Source organism: Adelges cooleyi, unplaced genomic scaffold (genome assembly GCF_023614345.1).
Source record: "Adelges cooleyi isolate 19-005CV unplaced genomic scaffold, UGA_ACOO_1.1 ACOO_flye_CR_arks_rails_tigmint_CR_PRNA_574, whole genome shotgun sequence".
NCBI lineage: Eukaryota > Metazoa > Arthropoda > Insecta > Hemiptera > Adelgidae > Adelges > Adelges cooleyi.
The window spans coordinates 12440847-12455299 of record NW_026096268.1 but is presented as its reverse complement, the minus strand read 5'-3'; the positions used below and the strand labels follow the sequence as shown (position 1 = coordinate 12455299).

At 35.0% G+C, this 14453-nt stretch overlaps 2 protein-coding genes across 4 annotated transcripts in view; one reads left to right on the top strand and one right to left on the bottom strand.

Moving 5' to 3' along the window:
* LOC126843787 (RING finger protein 17) overlaps positions 1 to 14342 on the top strand; it is a 46270-nt gene extending 31928 nt beyond the window's left edge. The window contains exons 7-20 of one of the 3 annotated variants that reach the window (XM_050581560.1): positions 10404 to 10622; positions 10731 to 11022; positions 11096 to 11392; positions 11476 to 11617; positions 11688 to 11976; positions 12055 to 12171; positions 12249 to 12360; positions 12435 to 12610; positions 12672 to 13013; positions 13078 to 13271; positions 13352 to 13514; positions 13609 to 13827; positions 13893 to 14032; positions 14145 to 14342. In XM_050581560.1, the coding sequence (XP_050437517.1) occupies positions 10404 to 10622; positions 10731 to 11022; positions 11096 to 11392; positions 11476 to 11617; positions 11688 to 11976; positions 12055 to 12171; positions 12249 to 12360; positions 12435 to 12610; positions 12672 to 13013; positions 13078 to 13271; positions 13352 to 13514; positions 13609 to 13827; positions 13893 to 14032; positions 14145 to 14214 (2772 nt within the window). In that variant the 3' untranslated portion in view covers positions 14215 to 14342. The remainder of the gene's footprint in view (positions 1 to 10403; positions 10623 to 10730; positions 11023 to 11095; positions 11393 to 11475; positions 11618 to 11687; positions 11977 to 12054; positions 12172 to 12248; positions 12361 to 12434; positions 12611 to 12671; positions 13014 to 13077; positions 13272 to 13351; positions 13515 to 13608; positions 13828 to 13892; positions 14033 to 14144) is intronic. The other 2 variants (XM_050581558.1, XM_050581557.1) reach the window with 2 other exon arrangements.
* On the bottom strand, positions 7 to 9452 carry LOC126843798 (uncharacterized). Its single transcript, XM_050581580.1, has 3 exons — positions 9155 to 9452; positions 3967 to 4170; positions 7 to 454 (listed from the first exon to the last, which is right to left on the bottom strand). The coding sequence occupies exons 1-3, from the start codon at positions 9228 to 9230 to the stop codon at positions 120 to 122; spliced, it is 615 nt and encodes a 204-aa protein (XP_050437537.1). The 5' UTR covers positions 9231 to 9452; the 3' UTR covers positions 7 to 119.
* Positions 14343 to 14453: the final 111 nt, after the last annotated feature.

Sequence of the window (14453 nt, the reverse complement as noted above, 5' to 3'; positions counted from 1 at the left end):
TAATGATTTGTTTTTTTTTTTTTCATTTATTATGTATATGTGAATTCTTGTAATAGCAGAGCCGAGTTAGTGTGGTAGAAGTGTGGGGCGTAACGGGAAAGGGGGGAGAGTGAGTGTGGTCAGATGAATATCTTGTCCAATAGCTCTTTGGTGACAACCCTGTGCGGTCGGTCCGGCCGTGGGGTGGTCCGGTACAGCCGTTCGTTGATGTGGTACAACTCTTTGCTGAGGTCGCACCGCACGTTGAACCACCAGTCGCACACGAACACCGCCTGGCTGAACTGCGTGCCGTTTGGGCACAGGAACGACGCCTGGCGTCCGTCGATGTCGCAGTAGTGCCACGCCTGGCACCTGGTGTCCACGTCGGCGAAGAACCCGGGATACGGTTGGTCGTCGCAGTAGAAATCCGTGTACGGCACCACGGCCAGCACGGGGTAGTCCGTGCCCGGTTTACCTGTGTGACGAACAAATGTGTTGTATATAATATGTCAATTTATTCTTAGAATAAGTGGTTAATATTTTTTAATTAAAACAAAATTCTGTATATTTTGTACACTTGTTGATTTGTCAATGTTGAGAACTAACTGTACGGTTAACCATTTAAAAAAAAAAAAACAATTTTTGAAAGAGAAATGAAATAAAAACATAAGAACACATGGAAAACACAAATTGTATTTTGTTCTTATATGAAATTTCATCAAATTTACTAGTATTCGTTTGATTTTTACCGTTTAGAAAAATGAAATAAAAAATTCTGTCAATGTGAAATGATTCTTTCTCTCGTTTCAAAATGAATGTAATTATTTTTTTAAAAAAAAGGCATTATCGTTTGCTTATTGATATAAACTTTGCTACTGTTGTTGTCTACAAAACATTTGCTGAATTAAAAAACATGTTAATTTGTATACTCTCACAAATTCACCGCTCTAGCTGACAATTCAGATTTTTTTTTTTTTTATAATTTCATTGTTTGTTTTAGTTGACGTTAAAGTCAAACGGAGTGCTGAGTATATTTTAGGACGGTTTGTTTGTATTATAAAGATGATAGATACAGAGTTCACTAGAGTATATGATAATATATTATTATACAACGACCGATTGACTTTTGACCTTGATTGCAACGCCAAAATCGTATAACATTCGATTGTCCTACTATGTACGCCGACGGGGCTTAGCCTTAACAACGGTTAATTGGTTTATTATGCTATTGCTCTGTTAACGCGTTGCCGGTGTATTCTATTTATTATCCTTTCTAATTTATTGGGGCAACCCGTCAAACCCAGTACCAGTCCGTCCCGTTGTTGTATTATTTTTGCGCTTTGCAAGATCCATATGTGATACGTTTGTGTCGACTTAAACGATAAAAATTGATAAATTAGACAGTTTTTTTCTTGACCTTGAAGCCTACGCTAGGCGCGTGAAGAAAACGGTACCTCGATTTTTCTCGTCGAATCAAGACCCGGTCTTTGCACGTCTAGTTAACTTGGCAATAGCTTCAAAAGTGCATTGTGAGTTGTGCACAGCGTCGTGCCTAATCGATCACGGATAAAACCTACGGACTTGGTAGCCAAATGCGCGAACATGATAACTGAAAACGATAATAATTGTTGTCCCCCCCCCCAGGTATTTACCGTGGACTTACAAAACGCCACCTGACGTGGGTACACAACGAGTATACTTAAATGATTTAGTATTTATGATGCGACAGACTGATTGTAATGGACGACGGCGTTCGTCCCCGATCGAACATTTGCGTAACACGACCACCTAAAAAAAACCGTTTGTTAAGTATACCTATCCAAAAACCTACTTTTTAACGCACACACGTACATTTGCATTGCCTGCGCTAAACGATTTTCATAATAGACATTTTGCAACCAAGTGTATACTTAGTAGTAATGTGTTATAACCAGTGGTATTATTATTCTCGTTTAAAACCAACCCAGCAGCCCACCGTTACTGTTCGTAAGCCACACAGAACGCTTAATCGTTCTATACAATATCGGTCCTATAAGTAGTCATCTATATAGTGACATAGTCAAAAGAAAATCCTTATTGATAAAAAAAAATTTGTCTCGGAGGAACTGATCTGAGTTAGGTTAACACATTTTCTTTACAAAAAAAGACTCGACTAAATTTCGAGGACTAAGTTATCAAAAAATGAGTTATTAAGTAATGAGTTTTACAAATTTCCAAAGGTTTATAACACTATACACGGTCTAATAATAGTTTATCGAAAACTGCCTAATTTCAAATTAAAATAAAGTCTTAAACTTAAATTTTCCTATAGATTTACTTGTTTGCTCTTAACGTATTACACAATTAAACAAAACGCACGCTTTTTGATTATGGACTATTACTAAGTCCATACGTCAACGGGTCTTTCTGTTAACTAGATTTTTTTTTTAATTTTTTATTTTAACGCTCAATGTAGAAATGCTCCTCGTGTAAACTAGGCACGTCCTATTATTATAGTGTGAGTGTGACCGTTACATATATTAATGACCTAACCTAATCAAAAAACTGAACACGTGGGTGGATACTTCCATAGACATTGTATAATTATTAAGTATGGTAGATATTGGATAATATAATTATATATATATTGTAACTTTTAATTATGCTGCGTTGCATCAACGTGCGTTAGTGGTCGTTTAACGTACCGTTCAATTTTATCTTGTAATTCGATAAACATTATTTATAGAGGCCCCCCGTGGTCGGTTAGGCCTGTTACAAAATTCACATCTGACCATCCAAGTAGTCGAAAGCTTTTAAGGCGTTTTTATGTAATACTTCAACAAATAGAGAACTCTTATTAGCCAGAAAACTTACATTTTTAAATAGACTTAAAAAAATTATAAAGATTAAAAAGACTAAAATCATATTATTATTTATCACTATTTTTAATTATATTAATATTACAGTTCACTTTTTATCAAATTAACAATTGTCGATTGAACGGTGAACTGAACCTGACAAGTATGCTATGTAACCTACACTGTGTTAGCACTTTTACAATGCCATTCCCCAACCAAATTTTGAAAAAATATACCGGTATCTTAAATATTGACTAACCGTTGAAACATTCTGAAACAACCAGTGATTTGGTCATAAAACAAAATTACAATTTTACTACAATTAACTACCTAAAATACGAATTAATTTAATAAATAATTTAGCTTTTATTTATTTCTGTTGTCCTAAAGGTCGACACAATCATTAGTTGGACTATGTTTTAACGTAGGTATAGAAGTTAATTTTTACATTATCAGAATTAATAATGAGTGATACAAGTTTCGGAAAAGTTGAAAGTATAAGTAAAAATTGTTGTGTGGATTTCACATGGAATGACCCAATTGTTTTTTTAATTTTGGACGTTTCTTTGTTTCGAGATTGCGCTTTCAGTTTTTGTATATTTTATCAAGTAATAAGCAAATCCATATTATAATTATTCCTATTATGCAACGATGTCTTCAAAATGTGAAGGTGGTTAGACTAACGCGTTCGGATCACGTAGATTATCTATTATGACGTTACATTATTACTCAATTAGTTTCCTACACACTCCATATTTTCTATTATTGGGCTTGGCTTTTGTCTATCGGTAAAATTCATTTGTTGGAAATGTTATTTTATAACGACTTCGGTAGTGTATCGGATACCGTTTCGAGGGCACAATTTTCGAACCACTGATCAAGGATGTCCAATTAGCTTTCTCTCGGATGATGATGTCCCGTGGAATATTACATATGCAGCTGCTTAGCGAAACACATTAGGTAACGCGTGCTATGGTTGTCATATCAATTGGGCGACCGCGACGGTAGTATGTAGTGTGTATATAAATAAAACAATGTTCCATCTGTATCGCCATCGCGCTATCCTGCTGATTAATTACCCGGCGCGCGCGTCAGACCCCGTTGGTAAATATCATAACTTATTTATTAAGGTTGTGTAAATCTTGCTTACCCGGTATGGACCGGCCGAGTTCCAAGTACTCTCGGACCGAAGGACTCAAAAAACCAGGTGGTACTTTGGTCGTGTCTTCGTCGTCCTCGCCGTCGTTGTTGCCGTCATCGTCGAGTCGGTCTCTCTGGTCCAAGTCGTCTTCGCCTTCATTGCGAGTCTCCAAAGCTCTGGTCGATTTTGACTTCTCGCCGTCTTCCGAACCGTCTGCACAAACAAGTCAATGAGATACAAAACTGAAAATTAAATACGTCTGCAAACACCATAATGTTATACAAAAACCTACGTTTAACTGACACACAAAAAAAAACTCGTTCAACAATTTTGCACATTGCGTTTGTATAGACGAATTTATTTCATTAAAATACGTATATTTATTTTATTTTAAATAAGGTATATTTCTGTATCGTGGATGGACAAATTTAAACATTTATCGTTTTTTTCTACAACGAGCATTAAAGTCTCTTCTTGTTACTACAACGTGCCCATAAAATGAAAGTGTTTATTTTTTTTTTCATTCTTGGTTAAGCGTTTATAACGTTATTATGTAATTAAATAACGGATACTGTTATACTCGTTGTGCAGAACAATCGAGAGATAACTCTTTAAGACCTACATACTTTGTATTGTGACATTATGATTTGAGCATTTTTGATTGACCTCCATTGATCGTCCTCGATAGGTAGGCAACGGTTTAGTGTCTGACCAAAAATGAGGGATCTAGTTACAAAACCAGCTATAAGCAATTTTCACAAACGACAAATAATTTCTTCAGATGGGCGATTTTGAAACCAACCAAGATTTTCCTAACACAGTTTGAGTTTTAATCTTAATTCGATATTCAATAATAGTTTTACATACCATGTATTATAGTTTGGCCACTAAAAAAAAAAAAAACGTTTTCAAAATGTCTTTTAGCTGGTTTTGAAACTAAACGCCTTGAGTATGGTTTTTATTTGGCTCGCGTATACCGAGAAAACCTAACCTAACCTGGTTTTTGCCAAATTTTTTGGCGGTGACTAACTGAAATTTGGTTTTACCCCCCGACAGTCATAGATGTCATCTGTCAAATATTTTTATCACTTTTTTTAATGTTTTTTTTTTTACAATTTTTATAAATTGCTCGACCGATTGTTGAATAATGGATTCGTTCGAAAGTGACACCGTCATAATATCGTTTCGTGTTATTATATTATATATGCGTGTATGTTATATATTATAAATATTTTTTTCTCTCTCTTTTATTTCACAATAACGTCGGGGCACGCGTTGGCGTGCGCCAACCCGAACACAGACGTGACCTCATAGCATAGGTCATAATTATCAACTCGAATGATAATAATAATATTGCCTAGCCGTGAGTATAAGTGTGTGCACGCGTTATTCATGAATTGTTGTCCGTCACCCCGTCCACCAACGTTGTGTGTAAGTTTGCTGGCATTAATGAGACTATTGTTTCTCAACTAATGATAATAATATAGTATAATATTTTTATTTTGCCAATTCACACAAAGGTGTTTACCGTCGTTATAATAACCATAATTATTGTTATAATTTTAATAGGAGGTGGGTAATGTTCATATATTTTGGCGGTTAGCCCGTGGGGGCTTTAGTCCTCCTACATACGATCTGAGTGGACTTACATTTTTAAACATTCATTTGCTTTGCCTAAGTTCAAGGAATTGAAATTGTAAAAAGGTATGAGGCTACGGACAATAGTATATCCTCGCGACTATCTCATCCGTTAAACCTCTTTTTTACACTTTAAACAACATGATGATTGTAGGCCCTGTTTAGTTAGGTTATCGATTTTCCAATTACCAACATTGAGTATTTTTTGTTCTGACTTATGGTTTTTTCCTCCTCGCGATTAGGTCATATATTTTTATTATTGGTATTGCATACTGTGAATGACCTCCTCCTCTTTCCCACCGATCCATAACATGATAAGTTCGCCTCTACAAACGACCACCTTGTCGACCTCTCCCGTAAGACTGCACCGAAAGAGAGCTAATTTCAAAAGTGCACACGCTAAATTTAAAACTCAAATCGCGGCTACATGCTTTTCAGCAGTAAGTACTACTTAGCCACATTCGTCTCCGCGGTCGGTCGAGGTCTTGCGAGACGTTATTTGCCAACACGATTTTGACCTTAAGGGGGTTATATGATATCATGTTATTGGCTCCCGGTTTTTTTTTTTTTTTTTAAATTTCGGTCGAGCTTTAGTCGCGCGGTAGGCGTCGTTTTGTTTATTATGATACGATTTTTTTTTATATAGATATATAAATAAAAATATTTATGTATCATTTTTTTTTTATCCCAATCGTAGTCGTCGTTAGTCGTTAAAAATGGCCAAGTCGTGTTTGCCCCGGAGGCGGTCAGGCCGAGTAGTGTTCTAAATACGTGACTTGGAGGCGTGGCGTTAACACGATATCATTATACTTGTATATAATATTTATTTGTGGCGTGCATTCGTCTACCCGCAAACCTTTCTCGACCAAAAGACTGGTACACTGCTTTACCTTGTTCTCGAAATGTTTTCGCCAAAACGCCTTCTTCCTATTCCCTTGCCCCGTTAACCGCCGCCTTCGTAATCATACAATTATCAACCCTAGGCTAGGATAGGTTAAAGGTATGGACCAATGTCAAAAACGGTATCATTTAGTCTATTACTATACACGAGTGAGTATATCGAGAGGCTAAATATGAAGCAGACTATAAAAACGTGTTTTAGTGTAAGGTCTTACGTTGAAAAGATTTCAATTTCAGTTCTATCAATCGTTTGATTTAAATTTTTTTAATGGTTTTTTGAGGCAATCGAACTCAACTTTGTTTGCGCCTATCTATAAGTAAAAATATGGGGCATACATGGTTTACTGGTTAGTGGATGTTTTTGTGAGAAACATGTCTAAAATTGAAATTTTTCAAAAGACCATAAAAACCTATCGTTTAACCTATGGTTTTTATCGTTTTCAAAAAAAAAATATAGTTTTAGACTTATCATATTTCTCACTAAAACTCACTAAAAACAGTAATTAAATATTAATAATATTTAATGCGCCTGTTAAGTAATAGGTGAGCAATGTGTGTTTCACGGGCGCACATTATTATGTAGAAAATTAAATATCAATGTAAATATCATTTTTATACGTTTAATAGTACACGCCTTTCACATTTGTAATATATTTGTTTAAAGACCGTTAGGTTAGCCGTAAGCTTTAAGATTATAATAAGAGAATAGCTATCGTGTTGTTCTGTTTGTAATTTGTTTTTTCGTTATTGGAAATAAATAGTTGTATTGAGGCGTTGTCGTTTTAATATATTATTATAGTTTAGGCAAACATACTGTTTAATAATTTGTCACCTTTAATTTGACATTTATCCGTTTAGCCATGTGTTCATATCGTAGCCGGTATATTTTCTTAGCCCTACTATAGTGGCGCCTTATATAGGTATATAATGAGGCAAAAATTCGATGTGTTCTGACCTCGAAGCTATTTTCAAAACATCTCTTGGTAGTAATTAACGACCGGGGTGCAGGCACCTTATATCAAAGTTCTGTGGAGATTTGAATGCGGGTATAGACAATAGTTTAATTGACCGAGCACTTGGATCTTGTCGTTGTCGTCCGTTGGCGATAATCCAAATAAAATAAATAAAAACAAACGTTCGATGCCGGAAAACCTGTTTCTTTGTGATGGCACGCCATAATGGCAAACCATTCGGAATGGTGCACATGTGTGTGTGTGTGTACTTAAAGGATTTGTGTTGTAGAATCGACCAAATTACACGCGGTTTTAATCAAACAGACTATAATATAAAGGTAGACAAGAGTGTAGAAATTGCAAATGGGTGAAAGATATTCTCTGGATTAAAGAAGAACACGTTCCGAGTTCGTCGTAGGATTGTACTAAAAATGTTTCAACGCAAAAACTCGACTCACGAACTTTGAAAAATCAGGTTTTTCCAGTAATGTTATATTTTATTGAAAAATCTCTACAGCTTATAGATAAACAGATTTAGTATCGTACGTTAGGTAACAGCTCGGCAAATAGATTTACTATAGAACGGTTTTATGTACTCGAGAGCCATATGTCGATTTTGAGACAACAAATGGAAAATCAATTAACCATAAAAATAGTTTGACAAAAGAACGTTCATTCTTTATTTATATGTTGGTGAATTAAATTTGATAAAAGGTCAACCATTGAATTTACAATACATTTCTTATGTTTAAGGGTTGTTTTTTTAACTGCTGTCCTGAAAACTTATCGTTTTGCATTTTTATAATTTTTGTCTCTTTCGAGTGTCTGCATATTTTTTATTCACTTATTGCTTCTGATGTATGACGTATATTATTGTTTGTCGTAAGCGCCGCTAAAATTGTAAGACACTATGGCCACTACAGAACACAGAAATGTTAATAATAAATGCTATTTATTATTAAAATACAGTGAAAAACGTTTTATATGCCTATTTAACGTTTAAAAAAAAAATTAACTACCCATAAAGGCACTTCATTTCGGTACCAGTAAGAGTTGGTTTCGGTTAAGTGGAAAATTAAATATTAACAAAAAATAATAAATGCATATCAACAAGTAGGTATTACGTTTTGTATAAATTATAATATATTATTTATTTTATATGTTTTGTATAAATATACCATATTTGTAACCGTGTTGTTATTAGTTTTTTTTTATTTTCCTCTTCAAAATAAAGATTGAATAAAGTGATTACGTTTTAAGGTCACACTAGACCTACCTTCTGTCTAATTTCCAGATTTTAAGCCAAAAGCTACACCTAAAAAAAGCGAAAAATATAAAAAGTTTTCACCCTTCCTAGGGTTAATTATATTTTTTTGGTTTTTCACAGTATATCGGTAGTGTTTTATCTGCAGTAGTTTTAAGTTGAACACGTGTACATTTGTTTGGCGTTTTTATCGATTTTAAAGCGGAAGGAGTGAATTTGTTAAAAACATTGGCGTCGTACTAAAGTAGTAACATTGGTGTACGATTTCTTATATATATATATATATATATATATATAGGCTACGTCAGACACATAAATAAATATATATATATATATACATATATAAATGAAAACACATCATTTTAAAACCAAAAATACCTGATCCTTCTCGGTGGTCGAATCCAAAAACAATAATAATTGTCGAGAATAATATGGTACTTACCAACGGTGGACACGAAGACGACGGCCGTCGCGAGCGTCGTACACACGAGAACGGCGCAGATTTTTTTGGATAACATTTTTTTTAAACAATTTTTCTTGTTTCGCGGTCGTTCGACGATTCGGACGCGTTTCGATAAATAATTCAATCGTTTTATGTTTTATGATTTTCTTTTCTTTTGGTCCGGTGGTCGCGCGACCGACGATTTTTTGTCTGTGCGAGAACGTTCAAGGAAGCCCGTTGACGGCTCACTCGTGCTGGCTCTGCTGGGCCCATGACCGGTCACGCGACTGCTTTGCCGTGGCCTCGGTCAGCCTAACCCGAAGGAGCGATCCGAATCGCACACCGGAAGGGGAAGTGTGTGCGCGACGAGGAAGGGTTTTATGTCGACGAGGATGTACAGTGTTGTTAAGTCGGCTATTAGTAGCGCACTGTACATAATATGTACACACAATCCGAATTCTGACGGGGTCATTGTAAAGGTTTTTTGGAAATCTGTTTTTTTTTTTTTTCATATACATTTTCTTTTAGCGTTCACAACACCGACAACGGACAGTTAAGTCATCAGCTCTATGTGTCGTGCCTTACGATGAATGTGGATGCTTATTATTATTATTATTATTATTATTAATATAATAGTTCGGAGCGGTGTCGCCTTACGGTTGTTGTGGGAGCGCAAGGACGCCGTGGTGTGAGAAGGTTATCCGTGATGCGAGTTTCCTTTCCTCTTTTGGCTGTTAATATTGTAAATCTATTTTATACACGAATAATAATAATTGTAGCGTTGCTTCCAAGTATACTATTCCATTCAAACGAATCGTTTAGCCAAAGCTTTACGATGTTGTTTCCGCTTACCAACTGGTCCCGTCCCGCCCACTTTTCTAATAAGACAAATACAATACAAAAGGAAAAGTTGAGGCGCGTCAAAACCTGATCAAACCAAAACAAATAAAATTTCACGAATGTGAGCAAATAACCTAACATTTGTTTATTAAACGGGTTAGTAATCTAACGATGGAATCACAACGATAACAAATATTTAAGTCAGTTGCCCTAAAATAAAACGTTATGATGAAAGTTTTTTTCGTACAAAAACATATCTTCAGAAGAAGGTTATTATTAATTAAATACAAAAGAAACTTTGGCTGTTTATTTTTTTTCATTCTCTTTGGGGTTACTAAATTTAATTTTAATTTTTTTTTCTTTCAATTTATATTATGTTAATGTGTATATTTATTTTTTTGGTTTTCAGAACTTCAACGTGGAAGTACAGGCGTTCCAGAATAGCCGTACAAAAAAGAAATACACTTCGGTTGACGAAATCAAACACACCGTATCGACTTACATGTCTGTGGTGATTGGCGCTTTACAGAATAAAGAACAGTCACTTTTGGATTTGTTGGACAAATCTGAACATGCCGACATAAACTCGATGAATAAAATCCTAAACCAACTCAACGGTTTAATCGATGTAATAATGAACTACAGCATTTGGAATATGTTGGACCAAATCCAACTTTTTTTTTTTACTTTAAAATTATAATTTCATAATAATTGAGGAACTCATTTTAATATTTAGGAATTGCAAAAAAATTTGATGTTATTCGACCAGTCAATAAAGCAGAAAAATTTGTCGTCCTTTGTATTGAAAAATGCCATCTTCGACATTAAGAACATGTTGGACACCAGTTATTCGATCGCAAAAAAAAACAAAGTCCAGCCTTCGATTCAAATGGAAGACAGTCTTTTCGATTCAATTCAAAATTGTTTCACTATCAACTTCGATACGTCTGATACTTACATTTTCGGATATTCAACAGAGTTTCCGCCAGACTATAAGATAAAAACAACAATCTGCATAAGTGATGACGGTAAATGGCTTGTTGGATGTCATGTAATTTTGTATAATTTGTTTTAATCACTGTTTTATATTTCCGTGTGCAGAATTATCAAAGAGGCCGGTGTCGGTGTCGAGTGTTTCCACCGTTTCAGATAGCGTTACCTCAGGGTCTTCCGACGTCATTGCCCGTGATCCATTGCCTACTACCGTTACGCATGATTCGATTGCCATTAAAATGATTTCCAAGAATGTCGTCGAGCCCGTAATTGTGACTGCCGTCAACGCTCCGTCAGACTTTTATCTTCAACTCCTGGCCAACAACGATATACTATCAATGATCAAAGAAGAGCTGGCCAAGTACGCAATCACAAAGCACAGAAATGTAGAAAACATCGAGAAGAGTTAGTAGCTGTTTATGTTTGAAAACATATTTTTGTATGCTAATCTTTTACTTACAATGGAATAATGAATATATTATTTCTAGATTGTGTAGTGTATTCCGTGTTGACTTCCCACAAAAATTGGTGTCGTTGCAACGTAATGAACAGCTATGAAGAAGACGGACAAATGTTGTACACAGTTCATAGCATCGATTATGGGTTCACGGAAACCGTTAAACATGACAAGTACATGCTAATCCTTATTTAATTATCATATGATTAGAAATCAATAGGGGTACTATTTGTTTTTTTTCAGAATTCGAAATGTTCCGTTCAAGGTAAAATCGATACCTCCGTTGGCTATCCACTGTGCTCTCTATGACTTGAAACCTAATGTACAACTTGGATGGTGCAACGAAGCATACAAACTTTTTTGTGAACTGATGTTTAACAAGTCTGGAACGTTTTACGTGTATCCAATGGAAACTCTGGGTGAAGTCATAGAAGTAGACGTCGTTTGGAGAGATATGTATCCATTGTCCATACGAGACGCGCTATTCTTTTTGGGCTATGGATCATTCAACTTCTATGTAAACGAAGCTCTAGTAAGATTTGGTTTTCATAATTATGTCATTATCGAAAGAAATTTGTTGCTATGTTTAATTAAAATCTTCCATTTTCAGCACGACAAGCTAGTGAATTTGATCACATTGCCGAATGTCGTACTTATGGAAAAAAATGAATCCCTCCCCATTACAATAACTCATTTTGTGTCGCCGAGTGAATTTTATCTACGCGTTGTAAGTGTCTTTGCATTGTACTCTTTATAAAACCATTTATATATATAAAAAATGTAATATTATGTTGTTGTAAACAGGCCGACAGTAGTACTGCTCTGCTGGACAACGTAATGCAACGGCTACAGGACATTTATAAGCCCACAGAGGACGCAATGCATAAAAGCTATTTACTGTACACTCCACAAATCGGTACTAGAGCATCTGTCTCTAAAGAATGTAATAAATCTTCTAATATTATAACAACAACAATGATATTCTTACAGGTATGGCGGTGGCGGCTAAATTCTCTATCGACAATACATGGTACAGAGCCAAAATTATAGAAATACCCGAATCTCGTATGGTAACCGTATTTTATGTTGACTTTGGTAATAGCGAAACCCTGCCGTGGGACCAATTGAGGGTACTTGACTCGAGTCTTATAAAAATATCGCCGCAGGTGAGTTTTGTTGTTGTTGGTTGAAAATAATAATTATTTTCGATTTTCTATTGATGCGCAGGCACTAAAAGCTAAGTTGGCGGGACTCATTCCGGCCCATAATGGTCTAGAATGTAGTGAATGGTCTCTAAAAGCGAACGCGGCCGTGATGGAAATGACGACTATCAATTGCTACGTAGCAGAATTTTTGGAGGTCTTGGTGAATGATGTGGACGACAATGGCGTGCACAGCGTTACATTGTTTAATCGTACAACGAGAGGAGAGTATTCAATCAACAGAAAACTTGTATCGATGGGTCACGCATTGCCGATGAAATCTAGCTCTTATGTATACAACAACAATGCCGTTACCAACAGGAGGAAACCCCTTCCGGATGCTTCACTGCTGGTAAACTGTAGAAATGTTTGTATATATTTTAATTATTTACATCACGTCAAACTAGTAATTTTTTTATTTTACTTTTTAGAGATCGTATTCGTTTGATAGTGAAGACTCGTTGAAGTTTGATGGAAACCAAGCCCAACCCCCAACCGACAAAGAATATAAACATGACACTTCTAATCAAAATAAAAGCGATGCGCCTGGTGTGGAAATGTCAATCGTCCGAGTTATTAGTCCAAAGGAAATAATTTTGAAGACGATCAATTACAACCCCGCCAAGTACGATGAACGTCATAGGCTTAAAACTTCAATAGAGTATTATTGGTAAATGGTAATGATCAATGTTCAACGAATTTCAGATTAACGGAACGAATGAACAAGGAATATACGAAAAAAAATTCTAAGAAATTGCAAAAAGACCACTGGAAAGAAAATGATAAATGCGCTGTATTTATTAATAGGTTTGGAAATTGGTATAGGGGACAAGTCACCAAGATAGACCATGTAACTAAAATAGTATCTGTAAGTATATATTTTTTTCTTGATTCTACAATTTAGTTTATGACGATGACAAATATTTACAATTAACTCGACCGTTTTTGTTGGTTTTTTCTAGGTTTACTTTTACGATTTAGACGAAACGATTGAATACAAGTCGACTAAAAATTTGTACGTGCTCGAAGATAATATTTGTAAAGAAAAATGTGGTATTATTCACTGCTCGATGTACAAACTATTGCCACTCGGCACATCAAATGGCGAGTGGCCGATGTATACTTGCGATCGTCTATCAGGAGAATTGAATAAATACTCTTCAGTTTATATAAACAAAAAAGTAAGAGGAGTATCCTTTACATATCTAAATATTTAGTACACTTATTATTTATTTTATTTTGTTAGGGTCGAGAAGGCGATATAGTTTGGGTAGAGATTTGGGTTAAAGACTTGAATAAACCGAAAGCTTTGGAACCATTGCGCACTTGTTGGATTAATATCAATAAGTTTATGTTAAAGGAGGGTTTGGCCATGTTGGATAAAAAGTAAGCATTTAAACCAAAAATTATTGAATCTGGTAATACTATTAGAGCAATCATTATAGTTATATTATTCATTTATTTAAAAATTTATTCGTCTCTTTGTTTATTTTTTCAGAAATAACGAGGTGAGTGTTGTAAAAAAGAAAGCCAAAAAGTTAAAGCGCAAAAAACAAATTACAGATTAACTATGCTAGTTTTTAGTTTGGTTATGTTTACTGGCTAAAATGAGTATTTTTGTTATTATCTATTAATCTAAGATATCTTTTTTTGAAAATTTCTTGTTACAAACATTTGTATTGTAGTTTATTAAAAATTTAACTCATTAGTGTTACAAAGTTGGTTTTAAAAATAATTCCATTAACAATGTTCAGTATTTTCGTTTTATATAAGAACGTAAAATAGATATCAATTTTTATAAAGTTTT

Bases quoted from the DNA above. Each gene is read 5' to 3' on its own strand.
- LOC126843798 (XM_050581580.1), bottom strand. From the start codon at position 9,230: ATGTTATCCAAAAAAATCTGCGCCGTTCTCGTGTGTACGACGCTCGCG. The intron at 4,171-9,154 runs GTAAGTACCATA...TTGTTTGTGCAG, and splicing joins CGTCTTCGTGTCCACCGTTG to ACGGTTCGGAAGACGGCGAG. The intron at 455-3,966 runs GTAAGCAAGATT...TTCGTCACACAG, and splicing joins ACTCGGCCGGTCCATACCGG to GTAAACCGGGCACGGACTAC.